The sequence below is a fragment of the Ptiloglossa arizonensis genome, chromosome 2, assembly GCF_051014685.1.
Source record: "Ptiloglossa arizonensis isolate GNS036 chromosome 2, iyPtiAriz1_principal, whole genome shotgun sequence".
NCBI classification, from domain to species: Eukaryota; Metazoa; Arthropoda; class Insecta; order Hymenoptera; family Colletidae; genus Ptiloglossa; species Ptiloglossa arizonensis.
Window position 1 is genome coordinate 18,412,476 of NC_135049.1, and position 12,758 is coordinate 18,425,233.

Consider the following 12,758-nt stretch of genomic DNA (forward strand, 5'->3'; position numbering starts at 1 on the left):
AGAAAATCAAAATAGACGTAAGTTTCGGGAAAATAATTCTTCCTTAATCCGGTTACATTCCCAGCAGTAACTTCAAAGCGACACAACCATACACGCGAGAGATTTAAAGATATTCTAGTTCCATCGAGGTGCCTGTGACTCGACTTTGATCGAATCGAAACTTTACAGACCTGCCACTCCCATGTATTCTATCAGATTGAACTTTATGCGATGTCGTTTATCTCGAGCTTTTTCGAGCAGACAATGGTGCTTCCACTTACAAAATTTAATTGAAAAACTCGCCCGCTCGAGTTGGAAAACGACCGAATGTCTCGAAATGCAAGAAGAGACTGAAAATCGTTGACGGTTTGTTAAACGTAATTAGTTTGCGCGCAACGGGTACAGCTCGAACTGTTTAAATTATCTCAGGTAACAACTACCTGTTCTCGTGAAAATGCAATAAACACTGATTCACCTCGGGCTGATGCGAATTATTTCCGTTAACCGACCGAATGAATTCGAAAAAATATATTTAGTTAAATTCTTCATAATGAATAAAAATATATACGTGAGAGCAAACTTGTATCTTATAATTTTTGGATAACTTACACGAAAACGATAGGTTAAATTTTTGTAATCGATTTCAATAGATTTTTGAATTTTTCTGTCGAGTATGGTTAATACAGTGTAAAAAGAAAAATATTTATTCAATTCTCTACATCATAAATCATCAAAGACTGAATATTAATCAGCTGCGAATATTTTGGAAATGTATGTGGAGAGTCGAATAAATATTCCTTCTTTTAAACGATATTAAATTCGAATAAGTAATAATTGTAATTAATATATGATTTATGGAGGATGTTAAATTTATTGTATACTGTCAGAAAATAAACGAAATCGTTCTTAATATTTCATATATTTTGCACGTGGAACAGATATTCACTGTCACTCGTAAGTTATCAGGCATTTGTTTGTCCGGCTTGGAAAGTGCAAATTAACGCGTTCGCTACCAGCATTCAATTGGAAAACTGTCCATCAGGGACCATGCTATATTCCCAGTAATTTTATTTAATGCTGGAGTATATGCCCTTAATTATGTGTAAATAAAATGTGTTAAATAGGCCAATTGAATATTTTAAGTAATATGTCACACAAGTGATACTGATTTATATACTCCAGAGATCGTGAAACAAGTTAATCCGAACATTGTTCAATCACCGTTGCATAACCAATGCATTTCATATTTTGCATTCGTTTATTTCTTTTCCTTTGTCTTCGTCATGGTACAATAAAAACGTTAAAGGAATAAAAATGAAACAAATAAATTTATTTATACGCTTCGTACATACGTAGTCTGTTCTAAAGTAATTAGACTATATTTAAAAAATGTTACTCAATTTTACGTTTTCACGAATCGAATAATTGCAACGAATTTTTAGCTGCATAAAACATTTGAGCTGTGCGCTGGTTTACTTACTCCTCGGATCTAAATCCGTGCGAATTCTTTTTACTCGTCAAGATTAAAAATCACCTTAAAAGCCGTTATTTTCAAGCAATTGAAAATATTGAACAGTCCGTGATCGGCCAAGTGGACGTTCTAAAGGACGAAGATTGTCAGCATCGTTCCAAGCAATGGAAGAAACGTCCTTATACAGGTATTGCTTCTCAAGAATATTACTTTTAAGTCGATCACATTGATTCTTAAAAATGTGACGCAGAAAAACTAGTAGAAATATCCAATTACCTAATTTTTTGTTATATTTGAATCGTTATTATTTTTCTATAAAATGTACAATCCATGTATCGCTATACAATCCTCGAATAGAGTTCAATTTCGTTCAATTTACTCGGTTATTGTTTTTCAATAAAATGTACACACTGTGTACGACTACATATCGTATAGATACGATCTTAGAATTTAATTAAATATACAATAATTACGACTGTACAATCTTACATAGAATTTAATCGAATATGCGATAAGTACGATTATACGATCTTAGATAGAATTTAATTAAACGTGCAATAATTAAGATTATACGCGTAGGTAAATTTTCAAGATTAACGTACCTAAAATCAGGGAACTTCTAGAATATTATAGGAAGCTCGAAATGAAATTGGTCCAGGAATATCGTAGCAATTAATCGACCGAGTATCAGCCAGTTCTAAATCATGTGGATATATTAATCAAGAGAACAGACACACACGTACGAAAATTCACATGATGTTACTCAATCTTCGCATCGGCATCAAGTTTCGTGCAACGTGTGTGCGTGTGTGTGTGTGTGTTGGCAATATTGGAGATTTCCCTATTGGGCTAGTTTTCCTCCCACCTACACTAAATGGTAATAATTACAAACAGCGGCTGGAAACATAACTGGCTGAGTTATTAGAAGATGTTCCACTGGAGACACGCAATTAAACGCAGTTCGTGCACAATGGGTATTCAGCTCACTTTACTGCTAGACGTTTTGTTAGCAATAATTATACCAGTCGGTGGGATTAATAGAGGAATTTTATTTACGGTTTACAAACGACGTAGAATCAAGGTACTTCGATTCTTTGATTACAAGTGGTAGTCACATTTACAGAGAGTAATGATTATACTTATTTATTTCAACGATATTCGATCATTTTCTGGTTTTCTTTGGGAAATCGCGAAATTATTTTCAATTCTTCTTAATTTCTAAATATATATTTCGATGTACCGTATTGTTCTACGAACGTGAATTATCGATTTTTTGGTAAATCTGTACGTAAAGTCTTGTCGAAGATTTTGTAATTTTTCATTAATAGAGAGATTTGTTTCTAATTTTGACGTTAAGGAGAACAACCAAATGATTGTAACTACTTAACTCTCGGAGGTCAATCGGTAGAAACGAAGTGAAGTTTATCGACTAGCTAGAAACTTATAGTACACAAGTAACATCGTACTCACTTTAAATCCCTTATACCATTCTTTTATAGTCAATTCATCATATCTGGTGTGCGACTTTAGGAAGTCCATATCCTCTTTGCTCAACTTGTCTTTGCTCCCAAAACAACCCATTTTGCAATCTGTAACAATAAATCATACACATCCTGTTATTACGTGCTTTCACATCGTTGCGTTGTTTTACGGTTTGCAGGGATCGTTACCCTCTGTGCATACGTTCTATAGCATAAATCATGAAAGTTAAACAACCTATGCACAGTCAAGATTTATAAGCGACGTATATTTCGCGGAAAAGACCAACACCGTCCAATTTTACAATTTATTCGAGAAAAAAAAAAAAAGAAACGAATAAAACCAACACGTAGCGATTGATTATTCTCAAAATCTAAATTGTTCGTTCGTTCTTCCTTAACATATAAATTTACTCGTTGCATTTCGTTCTACGATACGAGTTTCGACGAGTTTCAACGGATAAAATGTTATTTAACTTTATCCGGATACACATTTCGTCCATCTTCGCCCGAAGGAAAACCTACAATAATTCTCCACGTGTATGGTGCGCGATAAGCGTCTTTCTCAGCAGTCCCATACAAACGGAGAATTGCCCACGGGTTTGATCGATTTTTCTTTTTCTTTTTTTTTTTTCTTTTTCTCTCGCGAGAAAGACGTTTCACGAAACCCGTGAACGATCCTCCGGCAAACATCCATCGTGTACAGGTCGTTTCACAGAAACTATCAGCGGGACCATCGACTAAACCCACGGATAAGTCTCCAATAAACTTCCGCGTGTATAGCGAGCCATAAACGGTTCATACGCGTAAAGGTTTACGGCTGAGGTTTACCTGCGGCTTTGGTCTAACCTTCTCTAAACCTCGACCGTGTTCGGGCCGCTGTACACGCCGATGTATAATATATGTGTAAGTCAAGCACCACGGCACGCGAGACCGAGTCACCTGACATGAAAGAGAGGACGTTGAGGATCTCCACTACTTCTGTTGACACCTGTGTAGCCAGAGAAATAAAATAAATCCTATGTGTAAGGAGTGGGAGAAAGCAGTATGAGTCGAGTGGTAGAAGTCACGGATGTACCTATTTTATATTGTAATTAGATATACCTTATACTCTGTATACCGTTGTAATACCGTTGTAATAGTTGTTAGGTATATCTTATACTTGTTATACATTACACTTGGCATGGCAATAGTTAAGTACACCAATAGGTATACCTTATACTTGGTATATCAATAGGAATACCTTATTCTTGCTATACCAATAGGAATATCTTATTCTTGGTACACCAATAGGTATACCTTATACATGGTATACCAATAGATATGCCTTAATATTTGATACACCAATAGATATACCTTATACTTGATGTACCAATAGGAATACCTTATTCTTGGTACATTAATAGGTATTCCTTATACTTGGTACGCCAATAAGTAAACCTTATACATGGTATACCAATAGGTGTATCTTATACTTGGTATGCCCCAATAGGTATACCTTATACTTTGGCGCTAGTTAATGTTTTGAAGGGGTAAGGAAAAGGGACAGAGACCTGCTAATGGACTCATCAATAAGGTACCCTAGCAGATCCTGCTTTATACGCCGAGATATAGAGAGCTCGGTAAAGGATCGTATATATACCGATCGGAGCTGGTACGGGAACGTGCGGGAAACGGTCAGCGGTTGGTTTCCCTCTGGTGGCGAATATAGGAAGTACCATCAGACACCGATACAATAGATACACCCGTTGCTTCTCCCACACCATCGATACCACCTTCCTCCACCCTTTACACACGCGATGGAGCTTTTTTCTGGCTACTCTGGTTAACACGAACCGGTAATCCCCGTTTCATAAAATCTCACAGGTTCTCGTAAAAGCGTTCAAGCGTCTAGAAGGGTGCAATCAGTGGTCAATAATTGGCGATGACCTGAAAATCACATATGCGTACAGTGGAGGTCAATGTGAGCGTAGAACGCTCGTATTTCCACTGTCGCAGTTAATCACTGTATCCGTCTGTGTCTTGTTGCGACGTCACCTGCCCCAAGGAATGCCCCGAAGCTTACCCCGGGGCACAATGGCGAGCCCGTGAAAGGGACCGGTTGTCCAGGACAGATCTATAACACAGAGTCGCGCGAAGTATGTCAGAAAGGCAACTAGACTCGATTTTTCTTTTTTGTCTCTTTGAAAGTAGAAACGACGAACAAACGAAACTGCGTCGAGCCAAGAGCTACACGTCCTCCCCTCCCCACCCCTCCTCTGTCTTCGATGTAAGTTTCAATTCGCTGACGTAAGTACACGTGGTGCTGAAATCGTTCGTGGTAGTGCACGTTTAGGTAACGCGTGGCGAAAATGGAAAAGAGAAACATCGGAGCATTGCGTAACAGAGGCTCGCGCGAAACTCGCGGAGAATCTAAAGGGGAAATTAAAAATCGATTTGACGATTATTGTTTACTTCGAGAGATCTTTTTCGAATGCTGAGAAACGGTAGATAAGCTTAGACACGATCTACGCGAGATCAGAGATCAACGTTGAACGTCTGAAGGTTTTCATTCATCTAATCCTTGTCTTGTCGCGCGTGGGTCTTTTCGGACCCAGAGAAACTTTTTTATTTTCATTTACACCATTAGTACAGCTTTCTTTGGATATTAAGAAAGGTACGATAAAATAATGGAATCTTTATTCGAAATATTTGTGCAAGGCCAAATCAAAGATCGTGATCGTTTAAATCATTGGTATTGAGAGGGTTAACGGTGGAAATAGTTGCGGAATTTTTAACCCGGCTCGTGGTAACATTTTGCACGAAATTGTGGCGGAAGATTCGAGCGAAGAGCAGATCGAAGGTGTTCAAAGAAATTTGAAATAACGCGCTGACCATTTACGGTCGTATGGTTCGTCGCTTTGTGAATTCTTCTCGTTCCCGGAGCTGAAATTGAAGATCAAAGGCGGCCATTCTGAAACTGTTGACCACACACAAGAGCCAGCCGACTGACACTATGAAAGGCTTCACAGAAGCTGACTTCCGATCCTGCCACGAAGGATGGAAAACTTGCTGGCGCGAGTGCATTGTACCCGGGAGGTATTTCTTCAGAGGTGTTGAAGGGTACTGTATTGTTCCAGATGATTAATTGAACACACCGACTCTTACAAAATTTGATCCGGGTTACTTCCTTGACACACCTCTCGTACATTATATATTACTCACGTGCATCATTTTCGTTTCACGACTAGAAAGGATCGTACTGAATAAAAATTTACCCCGCCAAGGTAACGGATTGAACAATTTATTAATCTAGGTACTGTGATTTTATTCGCACCTCACACTTATTCGGTTGATTGTTCATTTTTGGATCTTACAACAAATTCGTATCGTTACGCTTGTAATACTGGTATATACGAGGGTGGTTCTTAACGATCGAAATTTTTTTACCAGTTTCTTTCTTACTCAACCTTCTCGGAACGCTTCGTGAAAAAGTGGTCTCTGAAAAAATTCGAATTCGCTCGAACAACAAGAAACGTGCCCCTAAGCCCTTAAAGTTCTACATGTAGAAGCAAACACGCGAGACCTTGTCTCTAACTGAGATTGTATACCAAAAAACTGTCCGTCTAACTAGTCATTTTATTTTTTCTCCCATCTACTGTTACGTAAACACCTTTTCAAGATCCCCTCTCGCGAAGGTCACGTTTGATTACCGTGGCTCTAGGCACTGCAATCTACCAAGAAATACACATCGTTACCAAAAAAACTTTCCGGTATCTCCGAGAACTTTTGCAGCTAAGAAAAAAAAAGAATCCACCTTCCTTAATTCCAACTACTCCGCAAACCTGTAAAGTTTCGCCAAAATCCAAGTTCAAATAAGAGTAATTGGAAGAGAAGTTACGAGCTGCCAAGGAACTAATTAGAATGTCTCGACAATAAATCGAGCCAACTTACGAGTAGCTGATTAAGTTACCTTGTGAAAAATAGCGCTGATTAAGCCACGTCGCGAAAAACAGTCGATTAAGATGCCTCCAAGAGGTGTCGAGCAACTGATTAACTTGCATCGAGGAGTCGTTAAGGAGCTGATTAGGAGGTCTCAGGAGCTGATTGAGCTGCCTCGGAAAAAATGAACCGATTAAGTTGCCACGGAGAGGTGTCGAGGGATCGGTTGAAGTTACCTTGGAATTTGATTAAGCTACCTTACGAAAAGATGATGATCAAGGAACGACGTTACCGCAAGTGATACGTGTAGTCCGACAAGAAAATACACGTTCGTAGGTTTCACAGAGAATCGAAGAGGATTCGAACCATTGATGCAATCGGTGTTAACGACGAGATGTTTGACTATAACGATCGTATTTGTTCCCTGGTTACGTACCATTGATTCTGTTATTTTCTCAAGCGAGGTGTCGAGGGATTGGTTAAAGTTACCTTGGAATCTGATTAAGCTACCTTGCGAAAAGATGGTGATCAAGGAACGACGTTATTGCAAGTGATACGTATAGTCCGATAAGAAAATACACCTTTGTAGGTTTCACAGAGAATCGAACACGATTCGAACCATTGGTGCAATCGGTGTTAACGACGAGATATTTAACTATAACGATCGTATTTGTTCCCTGGTTACGTACCATTGATTCTGTTATTTTCTCAAGCGAGACCCTGGTCTGTGGTTACCATCCCAGCTTCGTGATCCCGTAGCCCTTGTCTTTCCTTGTACAGTAATTCCCGCTTTCAAGTGACAATTTTTACCCCGCATTGGAGTAACGGTATCACCGCAACCAGTGTTTACGTTACCTGAGTGGTCGACAATTCCAGCCGTGTACAAGGCGGTAGGTAGGTTCTTACCTCAAATACGAACTCAGCGACAAGCTAGCAATAAGAAAGCAACGTAACAGTCGTACACCGTTACGCGTTACTATCAACGGTTATGATAGCCACAAAAACGGGGACAGAAGAATTCCCTACGGCAATACACAGAGCCTTTGTACAATAATGTACGCATTACCTCGACACGTTCCCTCTTGGAAACGTACAAACCATCACGCCCCCAAATCTACAATGTCGGATTTCTTCCAAGCAATGTCGTCCAATCGACGATCTCTAATTTTTTGTAGCTCCAACGAGACGAAGACTCAACGTTGCGAACGAAATATACGCGGAATTAAATATTGAAGATTGAAAAAAAAAATGTGTACTAAAACGGACGATCCGTGACACGATTCCTGCGCAACAAATTGTTTACGTTTATTTTTATTAGTTTTCGTGGAGAGTTGAACAAACATTTCGATTGAAGCTTCGTGGGTGGTTTTTAATCTTGGAATACAAATACAGATCGATGAAAAAAATTCGCGTGTAATATTTCCCCCGTGTCGTATTTGCCAGGTTTCATAAAAATCGGGGAGATCGTCGATCGGGTGACGTCGCTTGCAAGTGACTTCGAACGACGCTGCCCCGCGTACATCGAACTCGAGCGACACCAAAAGTAATTTATATCAGTTTCGAACAAACACTTTCGGCACGAAGAAAAACCACAAACCTCCGTGAAATGTAAGAGACAGTAGGAGTGGGAGCGAGAGAGAGTGACATCGAAAGCACAAGCACGCGCAGAGACGCGCAGACACAGAGACGTAAAATAATGTTGTAACGAGCGGTCGATACGCGGTTGGAATAAAGAGAGTTTTGAGAAAGGAGGCGGTCTTTCGACGAGTTCCTTCTCCAGGTAGGAGTTTCATTTTCCACGTTCCAGGGGAGGTAGTTGGCCAGCTCGTGACTAGCTTAACAATTATAGTAATGGTATAGAATCAACAGTCGCACAGTTTGCTCTGTGCTTTTATTTTACACCATAAATTGCAACATCGCAAGTTATTTTGGTTTTGCATCCAAGGAGTAATTTCGCGTTACGTTGCACAATACCCCAGTGGAGGACGCAACCATAAAGAATTATACGATGTAACAGGAATTACACTTGCAGGATTATTCGATACACTCGCGAAGAAAGAGCGTGTTCTGTTCCTACACGTTATAAGCTTTCTGTTTTCCTTCTACCGAGTAGAAATGTTAATTATTCGAGTACGTTTGAAATCTTTGCGCGATTTGAAAATATTGTATTGACAATATTGTAGGGTTAAGTTCGTATACCCGAGGAAGACGGTAAATTAACCACGGTGGGTGTTAAATTAATTTAAACAAACGAGAGAAGACGGAGCAAGAACAGTTGTCGGATCATGTTTTCCTTCTACCAGGTAGAAATGTTAATTATTCGAGTACGTTTGAAATCTTTGCGAGATTTGAAAATATTGTATTGACAATATTACAGGGTTAAGTTCGTATACCCGAGGAAGACGGTAAATTAACCACGGTGGGTGTTAAATTAATTTAAACAAACGAGAGAAAACGGAGCAAGAACAGTTGTCGGATCATGTACGTTAAGAGCTCCTGCAAATTATTTCTCGTAACTATTCTTCGTAACTGTTACACGATTAACCACTCCATTTAATTGTCTGCAACCGAAACGAACAAACTGTTCCTACGAGGAAGTCCTACGCAATTAATTTGGATGTTCGCATAGAATGCTTGTCACTTTTCCGCGCGTATAAATATAGTATGTCAAGTGGCATCTGGTATCGCGTACTCTATCTAAAAACGAGCGAACCGCAAACTATAGTTTTTCTACCACGGTGCTACAATAGTGCGAGGTTTTCTTGTAAAAAGAAATCTGCGAAGCAATTTTAATTACCATTTCTACGTGCTCTCCCCCTCTCTTCCATTCAGAGACAACTTTTTAATAAGTCAGCGTCGAGAATTATACGATGGAAATTTTGAACGAATATTAAAATCTTAATTACTTCTTTCCTCGTTTACGTGCAACGCTATTCGGTGCTCCCGTATTATTACTTTTAATGACGAGTATTAGTTACGGTACATAATATTCGAAAGTTGGGGATCATAATTAATGTGTCACAAGTGACACTAAATCCCGCTAATGACCACTGTCGAGACTCCGTTATGTTATATATTTTTCTCTTTCTTTCTTTCTTTCTTTTTTTTTCATAAGGAACAAAGAAACGGAAGAAAAAAAAATTGACATTTGGCCTGTTAAAAATAGATGTGCTTCGGTGACAATGTGAAGGTATTGCCGCGGAAAAATTTAATGGGTCGCATCGGAAAAACATTCTTTTGTGCAGTAACGGACACGTCGAGACTACGTGAAACGCGACGTAAATGTAGGACGTAATTAACACAACACACACATCGAGGGACCCCGTTTCTGAAAAGACGACACCGATCTATGTTAATGGAATTGCGTCTGTTTACTTAGCTATTTACAGAATTAAACTACAACTCGAGGGATTCGTGACGCATTCGGTAAACAGATATATTTTTAATTATTGAGAGAGCACGGTGACGTTGAAAAGGTGGGCCCATAACATTCGCGGGTAACGTAAATTTTTATTAAATTACGAATCGATTTGAGGTCTCACTCTCGTTGAATAATATTTATTTACCGTACGAAAGAATTGTGGTTTCGGGAGAGATACTGCACGATCGAAAATATTTTCACTCAATGTGGAAGCACGAAGAAACAATGAAGATGTTGTTTTTTATGCAATATATAATGTATAATATATTTTTATGTTTTTTATATTTATTACGGAAAAAATAGTAGTTTCAGGAGAGATACTGCAGTATTGAAAATATTTTTACTCCATGTGGAAGCACAATTAAGGTGTCATATTTTTTATGCAATATGTAATATATAATATATTGATGCCACGAATTGATGATACTTCGAAGTGATTCGTCCTTGAAAAGATTAATGATAGAAAATATCGGTGTGGTCGAATGAAACAAATGGTAAAAAACGAAAGCTGAAGAACAACATTCGTCGTACGATAAAACTTTTATGAACTTTCTAGGTGTCTCTGCAAAACTCGATCGTAAACGAAAAGTTGTACGTAAAAAGAAAAAGAAGCGTTTCCGCGTATACAACTGTATAACTGTTTTCCATTTGTAAGATAAGTGAAATAAACTCTGTATACAATGTAAATACTGTAGAATTTATTATAAATTTTCAGACCGCTCGAAGTGTCATGTTATTACATAACATGTACACATACTCTATAGAAGTGTAATTTTTATATTTTTTATTCAATGCAAGATATTTTTCTACGGTTAAATAACTTTTAACGATGAATCGGTAGGATAGACTTTTATTTAATTTATTTAATTTAAATTTTATTCTATTCACTTCGTTTTCATTCTATTTCGTTTACTTAATAATATTCTCAGCAAGCTGAAAAAACACAGCGAGACGATTCTGTATAGTTTCTTAGGATATTTAAGACACCACCGGTAAAATTCGAGTGTAAATAAAAATGACGTAAGTTTGTAATATTTCTAACATTGGTGTTTAGTATTTTCGTTTCAGCTACAGATCCACAATTTTCAATGCAAACATGCACCGTTTATCCACAGTAGATGGTTTCCTGTTGGTTCAATGTATATACTTCACCGATGTTAATTGCACAAGCCGGATCGTTTCTCATCGTAAAACGATATGTCATTGCCAACAAACACGCATACATAATACTCATAAATAGCACGCATCGTTTATGAAGTGCGTTAAGAGCGCGCACAACAATTTACGATCTTGATACAACACGATTAGTTCCATTGCAATTTGCAATTGGGAAGTACGATTATCGTAAAATTCAAATATTATTGCTCGATCGCCCAAAATGACTTTATTGTTCCGCTACGAGCAACTTGCTCCAATCTACCTCGGTTTTCACGCTGTTGCAACATTCAATAAATGAATCGATAATGATCCCGATAATCCGATAACGATCTTCTGAATCGATCCATACGTTTTTTGACAATTTTTTTGCGTACAAAATGACTATGTTCACGATGCAGAGATGTCTTTCATCGTGTCACAATTTCTTTCTCTCGACGTTATCTCCCATACGCGACTCATGGTGTTTCGAATTACTCTTGTCAAAGCAGAAAAGTATAAGTTTTGTAATTGTTTCCGTATAATTGTAAAATTGCTACAATCGAATCCACGAGGTTCTTACGAGAAAAATGATACCAAACACGAACGTAATCGAACGATTTCAAATTAGACGAGGAACGTGTAATTAACAATTTAGCAAGAGAGATATTCAACGAGCTTCGACCATTTTTCAATTGTTCGTATTGTGTCTTCCTCTCTTCTTCGATATAAATATATCTCCGAGTGTCACTTCGAAAAAAAAAGGTAAGAAACTACTAAATTTGATACATCTCCCTTCCATTGTGTGTCACAGTTCATTCACGTGTCAGTGACACGATGAAAGGGACCGCTCGATCGCACCGATGCTTTCACCGCTACTTAAAACCCCAAATTATCCACGATATATCGGAAGTATTTAAGGAGCACAGTTAACCACAATTTACAAAACGATTCAAACTTGCAATCCCTCGATAGGACGTACCGAACGAGCAATCCTATTCAACCGAAGCACCCTGAAGCCAGAGTCGGTCGAACTCTAATGGTATCTAAATCAAGATTTATCGAGCCGGGTCTAACTGACGAGTTTATCAGTAAACCTGGAAGACTCGTCAATTTACTTCACCAAACTTTCTCGAGTAGCACGAACTGCCCTTGGGAAAGTTTTCACCTTTTTCAAATTTTCATTCATCGAGGGCTAACAGCTTCCCCAGGAATAATTATTTAATATTGAGTAACGAGCGTTCGGTAATCCAAATAAATTTCCTATTCAATGAGCGTTCTCCACACGCTGTCATGCGGTTTGAAATAATGATAATGTTAACGCCATGAGGGTTAGCATGTGTGGCGTAGTTCA

At 38.3% G+C, this 12,758-nt stretch overlaps 1 protein-coding gene across 7 annotated transcripts in view; it reads right to left on the reverse strand.

Moving 5' to 3' along the window:
- Positions 1 to 12,758, reverse strand: part of LOC143143632 (neuronal calcium sensor 2) — a 123,041-nt gene that overhangs the window by 15,025 nt on the left and 95,258 nt on the right. For all 7 annotated transcript variants that reach the window (XM_076305102.1, XM_076305100.1, XM_076305099.1 and 4 more), the window contains one exon: positions 2,921 to 3,039. In XM_076305102.1, coding sequence (XP_076161217.1) covers positions 2,921 to 3,031 — 111 coding nt within the window. In that variant the 5' untranslated portion in view covers positions 3,032 to 3,039. The remainder of the gene's footprint in view (positions 1 to 2,920; positions 3,040 to 12,758) is intronic.